Here is a 26,049-nt window from a genome sequence, read left to right on the forward strand (position 1 = left end):
ACTTTGATTAAAAACATAATACGAGTTAGTTAACAGTAGATTTAAAACTGCCATAAAATCATTATATTTAATCAAAAAGAAAAAATACAATTTATATTTAATTAGTGCGCTGTTCTCTTGAGGTCGAGATTTACCTATCTCGCGCGAAGATATAATAGGAAGGTCGTCCAGAAAGTGTAACATGATATCTCGGCAAATATTATTAATGTCTAGAAAATATTTAATTTCAAATTAAGTAAAAAAAGAAGGTATTATTAAATCTACGTGATATGTAGATTTTTTTATTAGAAAATAAACGGTAAATTAAACGAACAAATGCGGTATGCCGGGGACCGATCCGTTGGCGTACCAAGGAACCAGATATACAGCCTTGTCCCAACAATACGATGGGCTAATTATCTACTTAGATGATACAGATATCAAAAAATAAACCAATGGTAAATATAGTTATCAAAATTGGAATAAAACCCAAACCCTATTTACAATCAATTGTCAAAAAGAAACAGTAAATACATAATAATGTCCTCCAGACCGATTTCGGCCACGGCGGCCAATCCCAAGAGAGATTAGCCAACTACGCAGGAGATATTATAGTGCACGAGTGTGTGCGCAAACACAGGTGCACTCTCTATTCCCTAACTCTCATAATCCGATGGGAGGGCAATCCGACACGACCGGAAAGAGTTCAGGCGCAGGACCAACGGCATTACACGCTTTCCGAGGCACGGGAGTGTACACACTTCCAACTTGCAGACTCCGGGCTGCTACTGAGAATTTTCTGACAGAAAAACCCAATAACTTTTTATTGGTCCGACCTGGGAATTGAACCACAGGACACCGAGTCTGTGGCCTTATATCAAGCCACTAGACCAACGAGGCAGTCAGTAAATATATATACTGTATATTGAAATGATGTTTGACAATGACTAGTACTCATTCGCGGCAAATTTCGTGAAAAACCTAAGCTGAAGCTAAAAAAAACGTATATATAGTTTAATGATCAATCTTAAGCTTTTTTTCTCGCCTCGCTCAACAAAGGCCACGGAATACAATGCTTAGATCCTGATGGAGTCTTGTTTCCTTTCCGACTGACATTTGCATTAGACACATTACGTATCATTCTTGTTCCCATCAACTAACGCTTAGTTAGGCACAATAACATTGGAGAGGGTCGTTATTCAGACTTCGCATACCTGTAGCATTTGATGTAAGACGTTTGTAAGGGTTTTATAATATTAGCTTTATATTTGTATTGACATCATCTCATTAAACAATCTTAATTCAAAATTGTTTGACTTTGTTTTTGATTTAAAATCTTCGTGACTTTCGCCTGAAAATATTTCCGTGTTCTGTGAAAGATAATATGAAATAAATTTTATATACAATATAATAAAATTACATCTCTTAAATTCCAAAATAATAATCTAATAGACAACCTATTAGATTTTTAGTCAATAATAGGCAATGAGAGTAAAGTTTGAATGTTGAATTTGATTGGTTTCTATAGGTAAAAGGAAGTGTAAAATGGGGGAAGGTTTCTAGGTTATATTACTTCAGTCACGTGGACTGTGTTGTGTGACTGAGTTGCACGCGCTATCTTTCTTACACTATTTTTTTTATGGAAAATGTGATTAAATTAAAAGTAATAACGATATTGACTATAAAAACTTTATAATAATTTTCTAAAATCTCCATACAAAAATAAATGTAAATTTATTCAGTAAGAATTTGCAAAATTTCTGTATAAATAAAATAATTAAAAAATCCTAACTCAAAACAATGCTTTTGGTAATATTTTTTAAACGTTGTAAAATATTATTATTTAAAAAAAATATATTTATAAAAGTTAAAATAAAATCATGTTATAGTTAGAATTGTAAACAAGTCTTTTCATGTTGTTAATTCTCTGCCAACCATAAAACATAAGATTGTAAACCCCATGTGCCTGTAGAGCTTACTGACTATACAAAGTATTGATATTTGCTAGGAAATATTATAGATGATGCCCAAACGATACCGCTTAAACCATACTGATCAATATGTTCAAAATTATCATAACAAAACTACTCATCAACTTTCATCTTCTGCGCCGTATGACTACGAGCTATAAGACACAAGTTATTGGACAATGCAAACATTCAGACATGCGAAATATGCAAAATAACATATACGCTGTTGTCAAATAGTTTTTTTGTACAATTTTATTATTACAAAAAACAATTGAACTTTATTATTATTTTTTCTTCTTTTTCCTTCTCGTCCCTAATTTACACATCTATATTCATATACAACTTATCTTCACTTTTACATTTATATCTAATGGTACTTTATTTCACGGTACGTTTCTTCTTATTCTAAATATGTTCGTGAAGCGACTTCGAGGCTTAATTATTCAGGCGATTTTAATACAAGCCGTCAATAATCGATCTTATGCAATTAAACCAATAACACATGAGCAAACGGACTCGTCTTGCTATAAAATATCTTGTTCCGCGTGAGATTGCAACATCCTTGCTTTTTATAGAAAACTAGTAATGTTTAGAATAACGTCCGTGTCGACAAGCAACACGAAGGTCTGCGAGTAAAACTAGTATAGAAAACTAGATTTCCACGTCCACGAGCGTTTAGAACGATTAGCTGCGAGAAACGTTTTGTTGATACGCTATCAGCTGTTCCGGCGCAGTTCGCCATGGTAGCGCGCCCTGAGCGCATGCGCACAGCGCTAAGCAGCTTACAGTTCCTTCGACGTCGTCGGAGTAACCCTTAACAAATTAATCTTATCAATCGAAAAAGTATTATATGTTATGTTTAAATATGAACATGATCCTTAATCAAATATAATTATGTCGCGTACCGCACGGAAGTTTGTACGAGTGACGAAATTTTTACTTGCTGGTGTGACTATATTCTGTGTGAGCTGGATGGCATGTGTCAATGAATGGCACTCAGGGGTTCGCTGGAAGGAACACCATAATGTACAAGAGAACCTCTCAACAATGCGCACCATTGTTGGATATTCCGAAGGCAAACAAGCTGAACTTGACAGACCTTCACCAGAGGCATGTAGCAGACTGCCTGCCTTTCCAAAAATCCCATTTCTTGTAAGCATTTCCATATTTATTTAATCTCTTATAGAACTCCTGAATCTATCGTTATCTTTTTAAGTAAAAAAATCTTTTTTCTTACCATTCAACCACGATATATTTAATTATATTGAAATAAAAACACATGTTACCTTTATTCTAATTTATTAAAAAAACGAGTTCAACCAAGGCAATGAGATTCTAACACTTATAAGCACATAAAAAGTTTAAATAGCACGTTTTATCTGTTCTGCAGTCTAACAAACGGCCATAAAGTTTTTTTTCTACAAAGAGCCTTTTGTACATGATAAAACACAACTCAATAGTTGCGTATTACACTAGCCAATATATTTTTTAGATAAGCAAAAGAAGAATAATTTTTACGACTCGAGCGTAGCTAACATTAATTTTAAATTATTCAAAATATATATATATTTAAACCCTATGTATATTATATATATAGGGTTGCTTTATTTTAATTCTTGATTGGACGCTTTGTTATTAACATTAAATGTTGATATGAATTAGTAAGGAACTCATCATACGTATATGAATAAAACTTGCATTTTACCTTTTTTTTTTACTTGAAAACGAGCAAGATTTCACAATCATGCGGTCATTACTCCTCATTATTATGCCTATATTTGCAAGCTCTTTTATTACCCTGCCAACATCTAACAATATGTAGTTAGCACTTATTTTCGATGCAGCAATTAACGATACTTAACGCTTAAATCTTAACATAACATAATAATGTATATATGTATGATAATAGCAAAGACAAGAATGTGTGAGAGGATACGAATATAAGTATAATCTACTTGAATATATATAATTATTATTCACCTTTACTTCCTGTCTATCTTAGTATTTTAGATGCATCGCAATATTGCATAAAATGCATAATGCATTCTAAGCCATAGGAGGCGCGCGCGCACGCATGAGTGGGTTGCCTTTAAAGGCACAAAACCTACGCCTATAGTTTTCGCCTTACAATTATTTTATATTATAGCGTACTTGGTGTAAAAAATATTTAAATATAAACGAAAAGTTCATATGATTAGTAATATTATACACATATACAATTTATGATCAAAGGTCTTAATTTTATTGGCTTGGAATTTTGACTAAATATATATATTTTATCTTAAAGTAATCGTGTTCGATGGCGAGTAAAATACGACATTTAGTAAAAACTTAGGTTAACCGTATATAGAAAGACGGACATTATTTTCAATAACAATGCCATAATCGTTCCTAATAAAAATCCTATTATATGTTGGTATAATTAATTTTTCCCATCCCAGAAAATAATTATTACAATTTGAATTAAGTTCAATAAACACAAAAAATGCCTTTTGCGCTGTCTTATGTGAATCTCATTAGTTTTATGCATATTCATACATTTTTAATCAAAATAATGAACTAGTATACTTAAAAAAATGAGTATATAACAATTCATTAACTTTCTTACCAGGTCAATGAACATGATAATCTTCTCAAATTATCTATCCCAATTTAAATACAACATCGGTACAACCTGCATCAAAATAAAAATAATAGTTTCAATTTTAAATTTGAAAGAGAAAATAAAGTTTGCATTCTACGAGAATTATTGATTATTTATTTATCTCATGCTTAGTCAAAGACAAACATTTTGCATGTTCGGATGTATCTGCCATATGTGGTGCAGTGAAATGGTATAGCTCCAAACCTTTTCTATAAGAAGAGAGACTTTAACCCATTTACAGGCTTTGTACCGTTTCGTATTCAAAGGAAAATATGTGTTAGATAAAATATAAGAAAATGGTTTTTCAACGTATTTATAATGCAAAGAGTTTAAAATATCGACTACGTAATAAAGACGTACCCACCAAGTGTAGAAATATAATTTTAAAAACCGTTTGTTTTTTTTTATAGTCTCGGGTTTGTTCACCTTTCGTAGATTTTTTATTTAATTTGGAGTTAATTATAATAAAAATAGTAGAAATACATGGAAAATTATAAAATCCTAATAAAAAAGATATACAATCATAGATGTTTTACCAATATAAAAAAATGAAATAACATGAGTCATGTAATGCACATGACACTATTGCTAAAGATAAGCTTAAACTTGCTTTGTTGCACCAATACTGATACATTGGAAGTCGAACGCAAAATAAATCGAAATCAATATCCAAGAGTATGTCTAATAGAAAGGCGCTGCCGCCGTGCGTGCGCGCATATCTATTACTTGGGGTGACCACACTGTACAATCGAAAATAATTTATATATTGCCCATACGTCGGGGTATGAAAATATAGTGAAACAATTCTTTTCAAAAATTCATGTTGATTATGTTGCGGAAAGAATAACACTTTATAATATAATTATTTCATTCAATTTAAAATAATAATAATAAAATTAATAAAACTTATAAATAAACAGCATCGATCAGATTAATTTATCTATATATTTATATATTTTTAATGTATGTAAGTTATTGTATTCTCTCGTCTAGTAGTCTCTACATTGTAGTTGCGTCATAAACATGGATTAGTTTTAGTTATATGTTTTAGTTTCGACAAAAGTATAAATATTAATTTCTTAATAATAATAAAAACAAATGTAATATTACAGAAAGTTTTTAATTGTTAAAACAAAATCTTGACTAATAACATAATGTTTAAAATTTAAATATAATTGTATAAAAACAAGTTTATAGAAGTATCTACTGAGATTAGAAAAAAAATACATGAATATTGATTTAATTGTATTTTTTACATATATTTCTAAAAGTTTTAGACATTTATAACCACTATTGGTAACCAGTTCACCATAAACAGCTAGCGAGCGCACCAGTATAGTCAAGATCAGAGGTCGGACAGGACAATAAATCTACTATTCCCTCCCGATATGGTCAAACCTTAGTTTCTAACCCGAGAAACGTGCCAGACCTTATTCTTAACGATTTTAGTCTCTCTCTACTCCAGTACCCTATCAATGGTAATAATTTGCATTTACTCAATTTTATGTTTTTCTTCGTTTCCGTTGAATTAGCTTTGTTAGTTGAGATACAACATGCTATAGAGCCAAAATTATTCAAATACAAACTTCCATGAAAATCAGTATATAAAGTTTTTAAATATAGCTCTATTAATTTATTCAAACTAAAGCATATTATTGAGTAAAATGTAATTAATTTTCAAAAAATATATATTTTAATTTTCGTCTTTTACACTTTTTAATGCAGCAGTTTAGTTTTAAACTATAAATAAAATTCATCATATAATACAATTAACATAAATTAATGATCATCTTTAGGATCCTAATTTAAACAAATTAATTTATTTAAAAAATCTATGTAAGATATAATATAAATACTGATTACATCATATGGTTACATCCGACGTTCCAAAATTACGAAAATTTGCGCGTCGGCATCGCAGAAAAAAATACGAATTATCATTCATAGCATTGTTGTTTTTAATATTAAAAAACCCTCATAAAGTTTTACACTTTACGAAAATACATTAATCTATGTCACCGAAAACTTTACTTAACTATGACGCAATTTTAAATTTTGAAAAATATCTGCGACATAATGTTTCCGGGAATGCATGGTACATGTAGTTCACGGGAATTTAAAATTTGATCTTCGACAATATCGATTATTTTCCACGGCATTTTAATGTTTTACCAATATAAAAAAATGAAATAACATGAGTCATGTAATGCAGAACGTTTTTCCCGTCTGTACTGGCCGTCGTCGCGTTTGGACTCTACTACCACTTACCATCAGGTGGAGTAGAGTCATTTGCCCTCCCGGCGATATAAAAAAAAAAAAAAAAAATACAGACGGTATCTTGAGCGCGTACTTATATATACACAATATAATAATAAAGTAGAAGTTACAAAAATATGTTACCGCTTCATTTTAATTATTATTTGAATGAATTAAAATTCAAACAAACCGCACATTAGAATGAATACATTAATCTCATTATACAATATTGAATATATTTGTGAGGACGTTACCCTTCCAGTAATTATCTATACTGAGTCCATCAATTTTTTACAATGTACCATAAGATAATGGAGGTTCAATCAGGTTGGAAATTGATTATATACTATTACAGTCGAATAGAATTATGAATTACATGTTGATATTTGATTCCTGTGAAATAAGTCCACGTAGGTACCTACTTTGCGTTCACGTATCATTACGTTTTATTACGGCCATTATTTTTTATACAAATTTCATAATAATCCATTAATCAGTGACGATAAAAATGTTTAAAAACTTCGAAACAAACATAAAATAACTGTACGAAAGCCGAAAAACGAAACGAAAGCACATTACAAAATTAACGATGCATATAATTATGATGCCATAAATATTTGTTATTTAACAGTCATAATAGATTTCAATTAAATTATATCGGTTAGTAGGTAACCTAACTGTTATTAAACAGTCACAAAGGATGTCAAAAGCAGTTGTTAGTTATTACGAACTCAAACGTGATCAGAACCGATGTCACGTCCCTGTCCTTTGACAAAAGTCAAATCGTGACAAACTCTAACCCCCTTTTAGTTACGGTAACATTCTGAATTTTATGAAAATTTTATTGTAATGACGTTTTAATAATCTGTCAATATTATTATTTACAAAGAGATATCGTTTTTATATATAAAGTCAATTCGTTTTAGCTGTGCCTGCGGTTTCACCCGGAAAATTACTAGTATAGTAAGTATAACTTAAAAAAACCACTAAGAGCAGACTTATAATATATCAGAATATAATAAACATTTTAGTTTTATTTTCTTGGGATATTAGTATTTATTGGTTTTTGCCGCACCCGGATCTAGATAGGATATACATACGATTGCCATGTGAAAAACATCATTCCCTTAAATCTATTACGGCATACTTGAATGTCTTTCCCTGTGCTTTATTTATTGTCACTAAAAGGATCCCCTCACAGGAAATTTTGATCTTTTAAAACGAAAAAGTAAATCTGATATGAGTACTCATAATCATCTTACCGACTAACTGGTTCATTTTTCGCCCCGAGAATCGGAATTGCGATTCAAATGGGAAATGCTGCTAGCATTCTTGCCACCATTCCATGCGGTCACGATATGTACTGTAACTATTTTATTTTTATTTGTATATATTTACGGATTTACTTCATTTTTCAAACTAATTAATTGTGCAAACGATACCTTCACAGAAAATGATGACCTTTTAAAATTGATAGGTAATTCTGTCTATTTAAAAAATAAGTACTTATTATCAACTAACCGAAGTATAAATTTAATAAAACAATAAGAAAAAAATAAAACTAAAAAATATGCGGCAACGAAACGAAATGCCTACCTAAACTATAAACTTTAACGTACAAAGTTATTTACAAGCCGAAAACAAATACTTATGTATGAATGAGTATTTTCAAACAACCTACTCTATCTCTCTATACCTGTTAAAATATGTCAAAACTAGAAAAAGTATTAAAAACTGTCTATGGTCTTATCTCGATATTTTTTATAACAATTAATGCCATGTTTATAAAAATTACTTTGCAAATAATGCTATATTTTAGAAGAAATTTGATTACCACACAAAAGGTTATAGTGAGTCAACCTTAAAAGATGACATATATAATATCTACGTGTTGGCGCGTTAATTAACGTTTGCTGGCATAAGCTAAACCCTATTTACCCTATAGCTATTTAATATGATTGATCATATAGATCTGAGCTCAACTTACATTGGAAGTATCTAAATCTCTGAAACTGTCTATTTTTTAAATTTGTTTTGTTCCTATAAACTTTCAATTATCATAATTTTACAGACTAGCATTTATAGGTATCTAAATTTTCAGCCAATTCAACTGAACAGTTATTTTATAGCATTTTTTGCGGAAAAACGTTCGACGTAATTCTTTAAATTGACATAACTTTATCTGTTTATAAACATCATTCAATCTGTTTATAAACATAAACAGATCGAAATAAACAAAACACAAAATTTTAAGTGAAGCTATCCACAATTCATTAGTGAAAACATGCACCCAAATTCGTCAAGCCGTTTCTAAGATTAGCGTGTACAAAAGCACAGACAAACACACAAAAAATATAACAATCATTGTTTTGGGTTCTATTGCGTTGATAAAGACCCCCGAATAGTTTATTGAAGAATAGTTTCACTCAAATATCTTCCATGTACAGACAGCGATCAGTTACATTTATTATATGTATAGATAAACGTAATTTTAAAGAAGACATCAATTGAAAACAAAAATAAATGTAAAATATAAGATATTCAATAAGTTTTATAATAAATATAAAATGATAAAGATCTCTAAAGGATAATATCTTGAACCATAAAATTGAATGAATGTGAAAAAAGAGAAAGATTGAAACAAATGCACAGAAATAAAATACTGCTGCGAAGCGCGTAATAAGCCAACATATTGGACACCATTCAATCGTACGTAAAGGTATGCACCCCGTGGCTCAAAAGTGTTTTTAAACTCGACACCAATTAGTAAGGAACTCTTGCAGAGAATCGTTTAATTTATCGCTTAATTATCAGGTGTAAATACATTACAGCGACCACTTACATAGAACAAAATGAAGATAGGGCATAGTACAATTTAAATCTATTTACGTGTAAAATAAATCGACTATTTCAGCTTTACTCTTCTTAACTTTAAGCCTGCTTTTCTCTAATAAATAACTATTGTTTTCTTAAGTTCAAAAGTAAGTTCATAGCAAAAGACAATTAAAGGATAATTGACACGTTCGAAAGCACAATAGCTAATCACTCAATGTTTGACTCAATCTTTAGTGGTAAAAATGCGGATTTATTTAATGTCTACCTTATTGCATCGGTATAAAGTATTTTTTATGAGAATCCATTGAATGATTTAGACAGGTTTTGTTTAAATGGAAACATAAATCAATAAAATTTCTTTCGATAGAAGCAAAATAATGTACGATTTATGCGAATGAAGAGGTAACGATCGATGCCGGATTGCATCGAAAATGACTCATCCTTAAATTAATTACTACTTCCTCGTTCGAAAAGGATCGATCGTATTAAGATAATAAATTGAAATCAGAATTTGCATTTTCCCTTCAGCTAAATCCTATATTTAGTTATAACAATTGTATAAATTTTACGAAATATACATTTTTAAAATCGTGATTTATGTCTGTACAGAGCTCGGTTATTTACTTCTTTCTAGGTAGTAGCGTTGTGCCACTTATATGATTATCATAATTTTGCACGGACTTCGTGCAAAGTATAATTTTAAACATTACTTGATATAATTATGACAGAATGAGATTTTTTCTTTCAAGTGGTACTGAAACGTAAAAATAAAAATTAATCTTTTCACTTTTATATTTTTTTAAATAGTTTAAGTATAAAGTTTACCCGACTGTTCAGTATTATAAAAATATAAAAATTAATATAATATTATAAAAATTTAGATTTCGATATATTTTTTACTTCTACACCTTTTGTATCATACGATGTTTTCCTTCCAGAACCAAACGTGGTCTCCTGGCATCCAAGAATCGACGTGGCAAGGTGTGGAGGGTACATCCGTGTCTCTCTACTCTGCTTACTACGACGAAAGATTGCCCCAGCGCTACATTCGCGTTCTTGCTGCATTTCATGGTCAGTACTTCGATTCCTTAAAATGACTCTTTTATGACATCATATAAAGTAAAAGTATAAAATAGAATTATTTGATTGTTACCTATTTTAAATTTGATAATAAAGCCAAGAAAAATATCATTCGATTGTGCAGCGTGTGTGTCTCTTCTATATTAATTATTCATGATATATTTTATTGCATAAAAAAATAGCACAAATGGGCATAATGCTTTTGCATTCTCTACCAATCTCGAAGCATACACGTAATGTTTTTAATAAGAGTTCAAAGTGAAAGTAAAATAAAAATAATAAAAACACATAATTTAAATATATATATATATATATATATATATATATATATATATATATACTTTTTGGTTCATTATAATTTATCTATAAAAATAAAATACAAAACCGCAACATATGCTACTGTTTAAGGCTTGTTTATTTTAATAAGATAATCGAGTTTTTCAACATTCAATAAGTAAGTTGCGGTTTCGATTTTATCTAACTTGCCATACGCATCTAGAGTACAAATAAAAGAAACCATTTAATTGAGGCCCAACAGCGATGTACAACAGTATCTAGGTAAATCTTACGACTATATTTTTAGTGAAGCTTCTCAAAGGTCTTTATTAAATTGTAATATTTTTTACTCGTAGCAAATACAACTTGTTATGCCTTTTAATTTTTTAAGTTTATGTTAATGTTAACAATTAATAATTTCAATAAATTTATTAATATATATTATAAATGCGACGGTAATTTTATCTGTCTGCTTGTTACCTCATAGCGACCAACCCACTGAAGCGATCGTAATGAAATTTGACATTAAGGTAGCCTAGAACCTGGATAAAAAATTAAAATATGAAATACAGGATAGACGAGAAATAAGCTAATACAATTTTATTTAGAAATGCAATCTAATATTTTATTAAATGCGCAATTCTTGTACACATTTTTTTCCGTGTATCTCGGAAACGGCTCGTACAAGTTGCCTTTATTTTTGTTTTATGTTTTGCTTTTTAAGTTTATCTATGAATGCAATTTTTCACATAAAATAAAACATATTTTTTTAAATCAATCGTTATTAGAGCCGAGCGAAGATCGATTGCCCAGGTACCTTTAAAATTATATTATAAGACCCGAATGTCCTTATTACCGAGATGAGTCTAAAAAAAAATTGCGTGTGACTTATGAATTGTAAATGTCTTTCATCTATCTGTCTTTAAATATTATGTTATAGTAATCATTTAGAGGCTTATGAAATAAAAAAGTTATAGACAGCTTCAGTTAGTTTCAATTGTAATCAATTACTTTTTATTTATTAAATTAAAGGAAAAAATAAAATTAACTTTGAATATTTTATATAAATTAAAATATTCTTATACTACTAACTTATCTAAGCTATAAATAATTATGAAGATTAATTTTTATATTAGGCCCTTACATATGAAATTGGCGTTTTGTACGGGAGGAATATAAAGTCATTTTTTTTTTTGTAAAATATTTTTAATTAATTAAAGTATGCACCGTTGTTATCTATGTATTTTTGCCATCTCATAGGTAGTTCATTGATCCCTTTACTAAAAAAACCATGGAGGCGAGAATCAATAAATTTTTTGAAGGCGATTTGGACTGCCGCATCGGAGTTCAATTTTTTTCCTTGTAAGAAGTTGTCCAAATTCCGGAAAAAATGTATGAGTACGGTGGATGTCGCAGACATTCCAATTGTAGCTCATCTATCTTAGTGGTTGTTTGTTGTGCAGTGTGTGGTATTGCGTTGTCGTGAAGCAACAGTGGCTTATGGTTTGCAGTTGCTGACAATAGATATCTACCGTTATCGTTTGGCCAGATTTTAGGAAGCTGTAGTGAACGCCACCGGCACTAGTCCACCAAGCACTCACATGTAAATTTTCTTGAGTCAATTTTCGTTTAGGGCAAGATTTGGCTGGGTTCTCTCTCCAGGGTTCAGCCATTGAGACGAGCGCTTCCGATTACTGTACAGCATCCACTTTTCATCACAAGTAATGATTCGATTTAAAATCTCTTCATTATTGTGTCGGTTGAGCAAAGTAACACAGCAGTCGACGCTTGTTTGCAAGTTCGATTCACTATATTCACGAGGTACCCATCGTTCAAGTTTTTTTTACTTTCCCGATTTGCTTCAAGTGGATTAATACAGTTTTATCACTTACCCCGAAATCTGCAGCTATCTCTGAAGTGCTTTGTGATGGATCCGCTTCCACAATAGCCTTTAATTCTTCATTTTCCACTTTGGTCTCCAGTTAGGTCTGAAGGTCGAAATTTCCAGAACGAAAACGTTGAAACCAAAAACGTACCGTGCTTTCTTTTGCGACACCAGCGCCGTACACATCATTAATCCTTCGAGCTGTTTCTGCAGCACTGGTGCCACGATAGAACTCGTACTCGTAAATATACCGATATTTCATGTTTTCCATTGTGCGGTAATAAGCGACGCCAAAGAAAAAATAATGAGGAAAAAATAAATGAATGACTGTTTTCAAAACTCAAATGTACCAGCTAAATGAATTTATAAATTTTAATTTGGAATTCTTAAACAGCGGAGATATTTCAGATCAAATTGGTCAGTACGACAAAACGCTAATTTCATATGTAAGGACCTAATATTATAGAATATTAATAAAGTTTGTTAACACGGCACGTTAAAATGCACGTGTTGTTAAAATAAATATTAAAATAACTCATTCATAATAATTTTGCTCGCGACGTTGTTATTGACCGTAATTATTAAAAGCAAACACAAATTTTCATTGGAAAACTTTGTATATAATTATATTTAATAGCAAGGCACGACAAAACCGCTGTAAAATATTAAATAAAGTCTAAGAAAAAATTGATGGACGATTTGTTCTTACTACATCTTTGGAATACTTAGGTGGCGCAGTTGACAAGTATTATTAATACGCCTAAGGCGCACGCGCATCTTGATGTACTATCGGTTAATTAAAATAAGACATCCCGTCATACATTATTCACGTGACATTATTAACTTTAAGATAAAGTCTACTGACAGCTAAAAATATATTTTATAATTGCAAACAATAATTGGTAGGTATCATTTTTAATAATATTATTATATAATATATTTAAACACCTATGATGTTATTTTAATTTTAAATTATTCTAATAATTTAGGGTTTAACTTTTATTCCTGTTCTTTATTTACAGAGTTCTATACATGACGTTACTTACTAGAATTTCTTGGCATCTCCAATAGGCAAAATTCAAGGCAATTAAATAACGTCAAGTGCACTTACCCAGGCCATTTATTAACACCTTACAGAAAACTCGCTTTAACAGATACAAGGGCCATTAATTTAAATTCAAGAATTCATCACAAGTATTTTTACTTTACTGCACGATGCCAAGAATGGTAATGCTTATATCGATACACTTCTTATATGTAAATGGATATATTTTTATTTAAAAGAATGAATTCGATAATCAATGAAGTACATTGCAATGCTATATTTAATTATTTGAAACATTTTTATGACAAGTGATTTACATCATTTGAAAGGCTACAATAATTAATGAATAATTGCAAATGCATATTTTATAGTAAGCCGTCTAAATGGACAATTTAAAAATAAATTAACATACAATACACTTTACTACTTCGTAAACTATTTAAACTTATTTATTTTATAAAAATCTATTGGGCTTTACCTAGATTTTTAGAAACTTATATTCAACTTACAATATTCATAAACAAATTAATGCCCCTTCAAATCATTTAAGTATAATTTAAATAACTTACCTATTATTTTCTTTTTTATTGTATTATGCCTACCTAACCTAAGGTCCCTGAGTCAAAGCCCAGGTTGGACCCATAAAAGTAATTGAGTTTTTTTGTAACAAAAACTCTGAAATATTCCAGAATAAGTAAATTGTTACGTCAACGTAACGTCAGACCTGACGTTATCACTATATTTGATGCTTCGACTTAACTAAATCCAAGGAGAAAGCGAAAATGTAAATGGCATCAATCGTCACAAACGTTCTGGTATATTTTAATATTAAAGATTGATTTAAAATGTCTATTTTTTTAATGTGATACAGTGGCAGGAAAAACAAAAGTTGGTGAGTGGTCGTGCAGCGTCACAGTGCGAGAGAGCACGAGAGATAAGTTCACTCTCATTTGTCACTCGCGTCGGGCGCTCGCGTCGTGTAAATTCCTTCCCGTGAGATAAACGCCTCTCCTATATCGTAGTGACGCCTGGATTAAAACACCACGACCGCTACATCTTAGTACTCCCTTTTTAGCTTGATAATATTTCAATTTCTTTACAATTTTGATAAAATTTGCGAATTTTTATGCTATGGTTCTTTTTCTATATCTTGTAAATGCTTTGATTATAACTAAATATAATTTAAGATGATTTAAGACGACCTATACAATACAGGATTTACAACTTCGTATACATTATAAGTTATGTGTACAAAAACATAATATCATGCTTTAATATTTCGAAAATGGTTTTCAAACCATTAGTTAATCAAACTTTATAAACAATTTAAATATCCGTATACAGCCTAGAAGTGGCCAAATTAAATTTTTGCGAATATTTAATGTCACATATCTGAGACTAAAAAATCTAATAAAGTTGTATCATCTGCCCACCCATATAAATAGTACAAATATGTAGGAAGTGCTATCCTGCTCAATAAAGGCAGCCGGCAATCGAGGCACCGTTGTAATGACAGTCCCGCGTAACCACCGCCGCCATCACGAGGAAATAGCTCTAGTAAATACGTATTATAAACTTCACCATTGCTTTTCTTACTATACTATTATACTAATTTATAACTATAGAATTCAAAAGCAAAGCGAAACAATGTATAATTTAATTGATCTTACAAACCCAATTACTTATATAATCTATTGCTATTACTATTGCAGTCGCAACAGTCGGTACTCTCGTTTTAACGTTATTTACCCCAAATCAAAAAATATATCATTATTGCCAGAATAACTAAAACAATCCTGAGCACTGATATCATTAGCATTAATGTAAAATTAGTTAAACTACAGTAACAGTCTATGAATGTCTTACTGCTGGGCTAAGGCCTCCTCTTTTTGGAGCTTATTCCACTTTGGAGCAGTGCTCCAATGCGGGAAATACACATGTTTCAGAATTTATGTGAAACTAGACATATGCAGGTTTCCTCACGATGTTTTTCGTCACCGTCAAGCACGAGAGAAAATACAGTGGTGCTTGCCCGGGTTTTAACCCACGATCATCAGCTAAGATTCACGCGTTCTAACCACTAGACCATCTAGGTATTTAAAAACTAAATTTCGTTGCAAAAACGAATTTTGTAATAAATAACGTTACAAGAGAAGTAAGATTAAAATATAATAATTATGAGTTTTACCCAATAAAAATAGTTATTGTTTATTTGCAGGTCGCAACATATCATCTGAAAAGCCATTGTTCTGCCAAACACGATCAATCGACGCAAATGATTATTCCGTGGAAGTTGTCGCAGCGAAACCGATAGAAATTTGGTGGAACGAATGGGACAATTCGTCAACACACGTAGAAACACCGGTTTTGCTTTCATGTCCTTTAACGGAACCTCTGACTGAACCTTCAATTATATCTATCGTCACCGAACCGTGTGACGATCCCTCCAACGGGTTTTATATCAGAAAGATTCACCTTAGCCTACAATATAAAAGAACCTTTACAATATGCGTAAAGGATTTAAAATTTAAAAATGATATATCTCAAAACTTAGTTGAATGGATTGAAACGAATAAGTTGCTCGGTGCAGAAAAGATAGATATGTATATTGACAGTTTAAGTAAAGAGAGTGAAGATGTTTTGCTTCGTTATCGCTCTCAAGGTTATGTACGATTATTTAAAGTTCCTATTAAGCATAAGAATGAACGATCACTATGGCAAAGAAGGAGAGATCACATTATATCATATAACGACTGCTTATACAGAAATATAATAGAATCAAAATATATAGTGCCATTAGATATTGATGAAATTTTGCTACCGAAAATAGCCTACACGTGGACAGGCCTATTTAAGCGATTAAAATATCAAGGTTGGAATTCAAATAAATACTCAGCTATTTTAGTACGAAATGTTTTCTTCTTTGACTTCATGCAAGGTACTCATAGTTATAAACCAAGTAAACATACAAATGAGACTAAAATTTATATTAAACGTGATGACGTGCGGATAGGAAACGAACAAAGCTTAGTAGTAAAAGAAATAGAATTAATAGATGATACGAGTTACTTTAAATATAATTTAAATAATAATTTAAGTGATGACTACGATACAATCAAGTATAGATCTGAATGCGATAAGGACCTACCTATACCTAAATTAGCAAGTCATATAGTTAGCTCAGCAGTTATAAGCCCCACAGGACACTATAGCAAAAGTTTTATGCTAACAAAAAGAGTGCTGACAGCATTTAATCATTATCCTTTGGCTAGTCTCGGAACAGCAGGTATAGCTGGATGGTCGGCGCCCTTTAGCGAAGTGCAAATCAACCACTACAAGGTAATTGAACTATATGTCGATAGCGTAAAGATTTTGATACATAAAATTATTTTAACACTTGCAACTAAATATTTTTAACGTAAACATATTCGGAAAATATTAAAATAAAATAAGAGAACAGTTTTTGATATTTTTTGTTTCTTAAAAACCTAAATTCATGCAACACGAAGTCGTGAGGAAGCATCGCGAAGCTATTTAAATACAAAGACTCGAAAAGCGAATAACAATAATTTAACAATTTCATGGCATTCTCAACACGATTCAAAATAACTTAATAAATATGATAAAGGTGAAAAAATATCAAATCGAACCCCACGCCAATGACATTTTTAAGAAAAAGAAATGTAAAGCCTACTTTAAAAGGTATTTAACAAAATGATGAATGAATGAAATTGTAAAAGTAATTTAAAATCTAACTTACAAACTACAGGCCACAATAGAAGGCTTAAATAAGAAGAATAAAATGTTGCCGAAATATGATAAATTGATAATAGTTACTCGTATAGCTATATATATATACGACGATATATATATATATATATATATATATATATCGTCATAATTTGAGATAAATAACTTAAATTACGACGCAACGTTCCTTCTTTCTTTAAGTAAGATTAATAATGATTTGCTCAGAAGTGTGTAATAACATTATGTTGACACATTTGGACTTTGTATTCCAGGACTCTTGCAACACAACAGTAGTGACCGAATGTGAGCTATACGCAAGAAGAGCTCGTGTAGATCGCTCGGCATTGCGCTTGAGAAGACCTCTTATAAAAGCAATAGCTACAGCGATTTGTTCAAATTAAACTCTGTATAAAATTACTTTTTTTTATTTACAACCCATGCGGTACGTTATTTACTTTTTAATACAGGTAACATTTTAATTAGTATATTAAACATTGGTTGATTTATTTAATATATTTATATTTTAAATCATTATTGCTAGGTAATTTTTTTTCATAACAAAATTACCGAGCAAAACCCAATTAAGCAGACAACTCAACTTCAAGAAACCGAACAATGATTAATGTTATAGAACGATGATAAATGATCAAAAAAATGGTTATAAGTAAAAGTACTTGAGAGGAATTTATCTACATCGATAATAAATAATACACTTTAATATGAGACAGTTTTATGATATATTCTACAAGAAAGGGTACCTATTATTAAATTTTATCTATCATCAATCATCATCATTTAATCTAGAGTAATTGGTTGAAGATAGATTGAAGTAGATTGCTTGGTTCACTAAGAAGAATTATACATTTAATATTAGTAACACCAAAATATTTATAATTTATAGCATTACCATCCTCTGCCTCCCATTTATTATCTACCATTATGTAACTACTAACTATTAACCCATACAATAAACCATACAAAGCAATAAAAAAATAAAGGAGATCGCTACGGATCAATACCAATAAAATGTTTTACGACGTGCTCTCTTGTGTAAAAGTGACATTAAAATCAGGCTTGACAATTTTAAAATTTTTTATCGACTACACGAAAAAAACTGACACATGAACTTATCAAGTTCATCCATATTCGATTAATTCTATAAGCTATGTCAAAATGATGACAGAAAACAATAACATTGGCAATTTATGACGTGAACCTGGAATTATCATTGAATAGGCCGGCAATATGGCGTCGACGCCACTTGTAAACGACTGATATCTTGCCTTCGAATTGCTTTTTATATGACTTTAAGATGGAAAATTTCAACGGAATGGTTTCTTAATCGCTCTTTTAGTGTCATATTGGCGTGTACAAATGTATTAGAGACCGATACAATTATCCAGCACTAAACTTGGTCTTGAAACCCTTGGTCAAATGAAAGCTGGTAATATGTAGATTTTGTAACTCTTGTATTTTTTATTGCAGTTTATTTTAAGTCATATCGTTATTGAATAAATGTAAAAGTGTGTATAAGTATGTACATTTTAATCGAAAGTTATAACCTTTTTTGTTTCTTTTCGTTTTCTTCGGATCTTTTGACAGAAATATATTAACATTAAAAAATAAAAGCTATTAAAATGACAAATCATACTTAACAATGAGCGCTACATCTCTTTAAAAATCGCCTCCTTCAATACGCAAATGTAGCACATAAATAAACCCCGTAAAAAGCCAATCGCGTCTTAAGTTCCCTGAGACGTAACCTCGGCTGCACTGATTCATTTACAGCATCTGATAAAATCGCCTACTTTATTGGACATTGTGCGTACTCTCCGATCCGCGATAAGGTTGTATCGTTGGTACATTAATCAATTACCCAGTAACCCATACAATGCGACGATTTTATTGCAATGCACGCGAAAATGAAACACTCATTGGAGATAAACGATAAAATAGTAATTGGACTCGAATTGCTACTCGCATTCAATTTGCGGCGTTTGTTTAGAGCCGCGCAATTGACCGCTTAAAAACACAATTAGCTAATTAAACATGAAATTACTACTTTTGGATATTAAGGCCCATGAAATTAATAATCCAAATCTCATATTAAAACCAAAATAATAACATATATAATATGCTTAATATGAATTTATACCGTTAAACTATTATTATGACGAAATATTTAGACTATAATTCTTAATCTACGACGTTTTATCGTTTTCATCTCATGCTGATAAATAGAGAGCAAAGATTTGTTAAGTTATCAGCAGAAGTTCTCATATATTCCAATGACAAAAAAGGGCTTTAAAAAATAATGAGCTCACAAAATTTTTCTATTTGTAAAAATCAACCATCAGTATCGCTGTACTCCTGTTTGAAGCATGAGTGACCCAGTATAATTACAGATGCATGGCAAGTATCTTAAGTATATTGACAGTGATTTATCATTTTTACAGTGTCATTGTTTATGGACTAAAGTTTCTGCTAAATATCAGATATCACATTCGCTCGTACGCCTTCCAAATATAAATTTAAAAAATGTTATTCTTTGTATATATAGTCAGTTATGGCATAAAGCTTGTGCTAAGACTAGGAGTGGGCCAGGATCAAACCCGCAAATTTATTACCGCTAGACGGCCCGTGAACCGTTGCGCTACCACGTTAGGCGCCAGCAACTTGCAACAAGTACTATTTGATAAAAGCTGTTACGTAGAAGTGCATTATATTTTTTTTAATTTGTGCTTAAATAATACTTTATACTATAGTTTTCATTATCATTACATTTCTTTCGAAAACATTTTTATTTATATTTTTAATAAAAAATCTTGTTACAAAATAAAGAATGATCTAAAGTAATATAAACTGCATTTTGCCTCTGTCAAGTATATTATGATTAATCTATTTCACGTTGTTGTTTGTTAACTTTTATCACAAAAGTAAATTACACATGAATGACATTTGAGATGCAGGCTTAAACTCAGTCCATGTAGATTTAAAATTATGATAAACAAATTATAACTAGATAACTCTTACGTTAAATTCCTGGACGCACAGAACTTAAGACAAATAAAAATAGAAATTTACTTACAACATTATACATTTTTACATGTTATTTTATTTTTTTAATATGTATTAAACGAATACGACTATAATTAATTATTAAGATTGAATTAGTTAATATAAAACAGAAAAAAAATATTATTTTAGAACTTCCGAGTAAAATTAGGCTTCTACCTAAGTTCGGAACGGAGTCGCTGGGTACGTACGTCACGTATGTCGTAGGACCGATGGCCGTTGGAGCAGACGAGTCCTAGAGTGGAGACCGCGAATCGGCAAGCGCAGCGTAGGGCGCCCTCCAGCCAGGTGGAACGATGACCTTAAAAAGGTGGCGGGCACCAACTGGATGCGGAAGCCGGAGGACAGGGAGCTTTGGCGCACCTTGGGAGAGTCAACAAAGGCATGTTCAGCAGTGGACAATGATTGGCTGTTGATTGGATTCTTCTGAGAATTTCTCAGTAGCATCTGGAAATTAGAAGCGTCAATAGGGCAACGGCTTACGTGCCTCTGAAAACATGTAGGCAATTCGCCATGCGCTCTTTAGTAATCGTGATTAGCCAAACTATCGGATTATAAAAAAGAGTTAATATAAAATGTTGTTCTGTGTTTGGGCAAAAACTTGTCCACTGATATGTCCCGCGCAGTTAACTAGTCTCTTATAAGAATGGCCGACGTGGCCGATGTCTGTCAGGACTCGGAAGTACATCATCAATCATCATCAGAACAACGAGAATGAATAACTTATTATCAAGAAGAAAAGAAGCCTTATCCCAGCAGGGACCTTTTTAGACTATTACTTTATTTAACATATAAGTATATATTATGACATAAGAGCTAAGATTAAGATTTAATTGATTAAGACCCAGAAGCAAGAAAACATGAAACATAACCTAAGATTACGGTTTCAAACCTGGACGGAGCACCACTGAATTTTCATGAGCTTTATTTAACTCCCTTACGAAAACATCATATGTGTATCTACTAACCCGCATTAAAGCAATTTTATGTATTCCATAAGATTGCTTTAATCATAAAGCTTAAAAGCTTCAAATCTTCTCCTGAAAAAAGGACAAACCTTTGCCCAGCCGTTAAACATTTACATGCTTTACTTTTTTATATTATATGTGTGCAAAAAAAATTGTGTTCCTGAGTATATGACGTATGATATTGGCGTTGAAATAAACCTTACATTTCTGTGCTGGCTTGAGGGCTAGCTGAAACAAACACCGTTTACGAGAAAAGAAACCGATACTTTTGACTTTTGGCCTTGAACATTTTTTGTTAGCAGATGGGGTCAGTAACGATTTTGTTTTTCTTTTGTAATAGAGTACTTAAAATCTGTACCAATTTTCAAATCTATGTGAATTATTGTAAATTGAATTCATGTCTTGAATGAATGGATAAAAATTGTTGTTATTATTGACAAAAACATATTAGTAGTTTTCTATTAATTCAATAAAAATATGATACTAAGTTATTTTTGTTATAAAATGTATGAATTGCCTGAGACCCCTAGGTGGTTAAGCCGGCCCTGATAATTTTTCAACTTTTATTTCTCTGTTTTGCGTAATATGAAACGACTTGATTACAAGTTTCTGAACTCAATCGAAGCTAAATGAAGTTTTTACATCGCAACTAAACATTTAAAAGCTATTGCTATAAAATACGAAAAGTTTCTTGCAAATCGCCCACTATTGTGGCGTGAAAAAAAGAAAGCTTATTACTGAGATATGTCGTAACTCAGTTTGCGCTGTTAACGTAATAGGCTTACATTTATGTCGTTTGCGCCTATTTCTTACTTTTATTATAAAAGAATTTAAATGTAATAACTTTGTGACTAACGACCATTATTCTAATAAAGCGTGTCGTTATTAACAACCAGCTTCGTCTACTGATCGTACAGTAAGCGTTACGGAGCAACTTGTTCATGTGATATTTTTTTAATACTTTTTTATTGAACGAAAGACAGCACCCCAGTTCCACACATTAAATTCAACATTTTTAAGATTTTAGCAAGTCAATATAAAATGGACAAAGACAATATTTATTTGCATATCGCATTTCCACCTGGCTAAAAAGCGTAGTGCAGTGTATGCAGTCAATGCACTATTGAAATTTATCGTATCCTGCGAATCTACGGCTGCAGGGCTCGAAGCGGTCGATGGCCTAGGTACAGCGTTAGGATACCTAGCTTACAACATACTATGGCTTTAAGTGTACAAGCTGGATCGCACGACGAACCCGGATGCTTGCTTGATTTATAGGACAGATAGTGGGCCGCCTTTAGAATGGTAATAAACGAGAAAATCCCATCAATATGCATACATCGACTTAGCTTGTCATTTTTGAGTTATTGGATATGATTAAAGATATCGCACATCGCATTTTCGCCAATTTATTTTAGTTAAGTTTCAAGTTGTTAGAAATAAATCAATATTTTTACAATTCCATGTAAGTAACATTTAAATTAGATATTATCTGATGCGATATATGAATCATTTACGATATCAAAATATTTAATCTTTTGTTCATATAATAAGTACGCGTTATATATTATAGTTAGGCCTTGTATATATTAACAAATATATGTGTAATATTTGGAAATTTATTCATTTCATCATAGTTTATTATCTAAGGTCATACCTAGAATTCTGTAATATCTAGAGTTTAGTGCTTTCTTATTTAAAAGGACCTACATTTGTTTTTACACTACATTACATTTTTTTATTACTCTAAGTAACTTATTTCTAAATAAAGTTATTAACATTAATAACATCTCCCGATGAGAAATAGCCATCTTATAATTTCAAAAAACCATTAGGTGTCATTTTATAAAATAGGCATGTAGACTCGTCCATACAAATTGGTACCGCAAGAAATATTAACCATCCCTTACATCACCAATTTGTCACCAACCTGGAAACTAAGATGTTATGTCTCTTGGGCCTGTAGTTGCACTGACTCGCTCACACTTCGAACTGCACCACAATAATGCAAAATATTACTGTTTGGCGACAGAATATGAGAGTAAGCGGTACCTACCCTGACAGGTTTGCACAAAACCCTACCAACAATACGATCTTAGTTTTATTACCTACGAAATATTTCGTATTATTAAAATGACACATCGGCATAAAAATTGCAAATCTTGATATCCCAGGTATATGCGATATTTATCCCATATCATTTTTAGCTCATAATCTTATTTTAAGCACCGATTATTTAATATCCAAACAAGCGTGCATTTCACTAAATAAACGCGTGTGGGCGACCGGGGAAGTAAAATGTAAGTTGACGCCCGCAAACAACCGAGAATTAATAAGCATTTTGCTTTTATTTTAATAATGTTGCATAAAACACAACAAAAGCTCTGGCTTATGGAGAAAGAAATATTAAATATATGTACTTAAATATGACAATGTATATTATTATAAATTATAAATTATAACAGTAATGGTTGTTAAATCTTCAACAAAATAAAGCAGTAAATATAGAAATAGGTATGTATAGAAGTAGATATACAGTTGTTGAGTAAAAATTTTAAAATATAGAGTCAGTAAACACATCAAATCACCTCTTGCCTTGCAGCTTTTAATATGACAGGTAATAAAAGTAAACCATTAATAATTATTTTTATAACTATGTTAAATCCTTTTTGTTTGAAAGATCGCAGCAGGGCATACAAAAAGTTACTCAAATACTAGTTTTTGAGTAATAGAAAAAGCGGCGATGTTGACTGTTAAACAACATATCCAACATTCTGGACCAGTCTAGAAACAGTTATTTCAACATCTACATATGTATACGATACGATACCGATCTGCTTCCTGGCCTAAGTTCAACTATTTTCACAGTTATATTAAAATTAAAACGTTCCATGTCTTTTGGGATGATTACTGACAAAAAAGATTGAATACTAAAAATTTTATTTAATTAACAAAGACAATAATCGTTGGACAATATTTAACTTCAGAAATTCCGATACCTAATGTATCTGTTTTAGTTATATCTTGACAGAATACTATCCAAGCTGACACATATATTATTTAATTTATAATGAAGAAGCTTTTTGTACCATCTCCTTTGTTAGCGCTGCAACACATGAACTTCTGTTCGACCAATCACCATGTGACTATGAATATAACAGCTATATAATGCGTTTATAAAATCTGGGGACATTCTATTAATCTAGGAATAAAAGTCGCTAGAAAAAAAGAAAAAGTTGTCCAAAGTAGCATAAACCTGATGTGACTCTTAGCGTAGATATATTTAGAGACACAAAGTTGCTTTTCTCTATCTGATTAAAAGTTTAAAGCATAAATTAAGTTAATATTATCTTTCATAAAAAGAACACACCTCATTTGCGACCGATTTTAAAATAATATGGCAAATATTATTATTGATAAAAAGTGATGAAAGATTTGATTCGATGGCAAGCTTATAAGGGTGCAGACTCCGAAGTCGGTGAAATAGTTATTGTGTTTTTCAGTCGAGAAATTCTCAGTAGCTGCTTGAACCTTGAAAGTTGGCAGTGTTTACCTGCATGAGAAGCTATGTATAGGTTATATCACACATAAGAGAGTATCTTAGTAGATTATGAATATGGTTTGGTGAGTTCACCTGTGTTTGCGCACACACCTCGGCTTAAACTATAATATTTCCTACACAATTAGCAAAAAAATCGGTAAGGAATCACGACGCATTTCTTAAATAAAATTATAACAAAAGCCCATCACTGGCCTGATACAACTTGCCATAATTGGCTTTGGATCCACATTTGTATTTAGATAAGATTTTGCTTTTAAAGTTTATCTATTACCTTCCGCCTTTACTAAACAAAATGCAATTATACAGAGAAAAATATCATAACTAAACATTTATTAGAGTCGATAGCGAAACTCGGTCACCCAGGTACTTCTTTATACAGTTGCGACTAGTAATTCCATCTAAAGACAGTATAATAATAAGGAATTACATTTTATTATTACAAAAAGCTCGCGACGCATATTACCGTTCCATATAGGCGCCATCATAACCTCAGGCATCATAAGCTGTAATTAAAAAATTATATACAAATCATTTTTTTAGAGTAGAAATATTAGCATATTTCGGTAGACTGTGACCATAAATAAATTAGTGTTATATAATAATTTATTTACATAGTTTTTTATAGTACAGATTTTTATAATATTGTTTAGTACCTAGCTTTATGTACTAATTTTAGATTTGTCGATTACTATGTTAAATGACAGATAAAATAAAGCGTAGCAGC

The 26,049-nt window shown here is 31.2% G+C and overlaps 2 protein-coding genes across 2 annotated transcripts in view; one reads left to right on the forward strand and one right to left on the reverse strand.

Moving 5' to 3' along the window:
- Positions 1 to 26,049, reverse strand: part of LOC126773578 (DNA-directed RNA polymerase II subunit Rpb4) — a 226,130-nt gene that overhangs the window by 166,886 nt on the left and 33,195 nt on the right. The gene's annotated exons all lie outside the window — the stretch shown is intronic.
- LOC126773561 (uncharacterized) lies at positions 2,693 to 18,127 on the forward strand. The gene is made up of 4 exons (XM_050494511.1): positions 2,693 to 3,101; positions 10,623 to 10,755; positions 16,189 to 17,309; positions 17,993 to 18,127. Exons 1-4 carry the CDS (start codon positions 2,844 to 2,846, stop codon positions 18,119 to 18,121), a joined length of 1,641 nt encoding a protein of 546 aa, XP_050350468.1. The 5' UTR covers positions 2,693 to 2,843; the 3' UTR covers positions 18,122 to 18,127.

The sequence above is a fragment of the Nymphalis io genome, chromosome 15 (genome assembly GCF_905147045.1).
Source record: "Nymphalis io chromosome 15, ilAglIoxx1.1, whole genome shotgun sequence".
Classification (NCBI taxonomy): domain Eukaryota; kingdom Metazoa; phylum Arthropoda; class Insecta; order Lepidoptera; family Nymphalidae; genus Nymphalis; species Nymphalis io.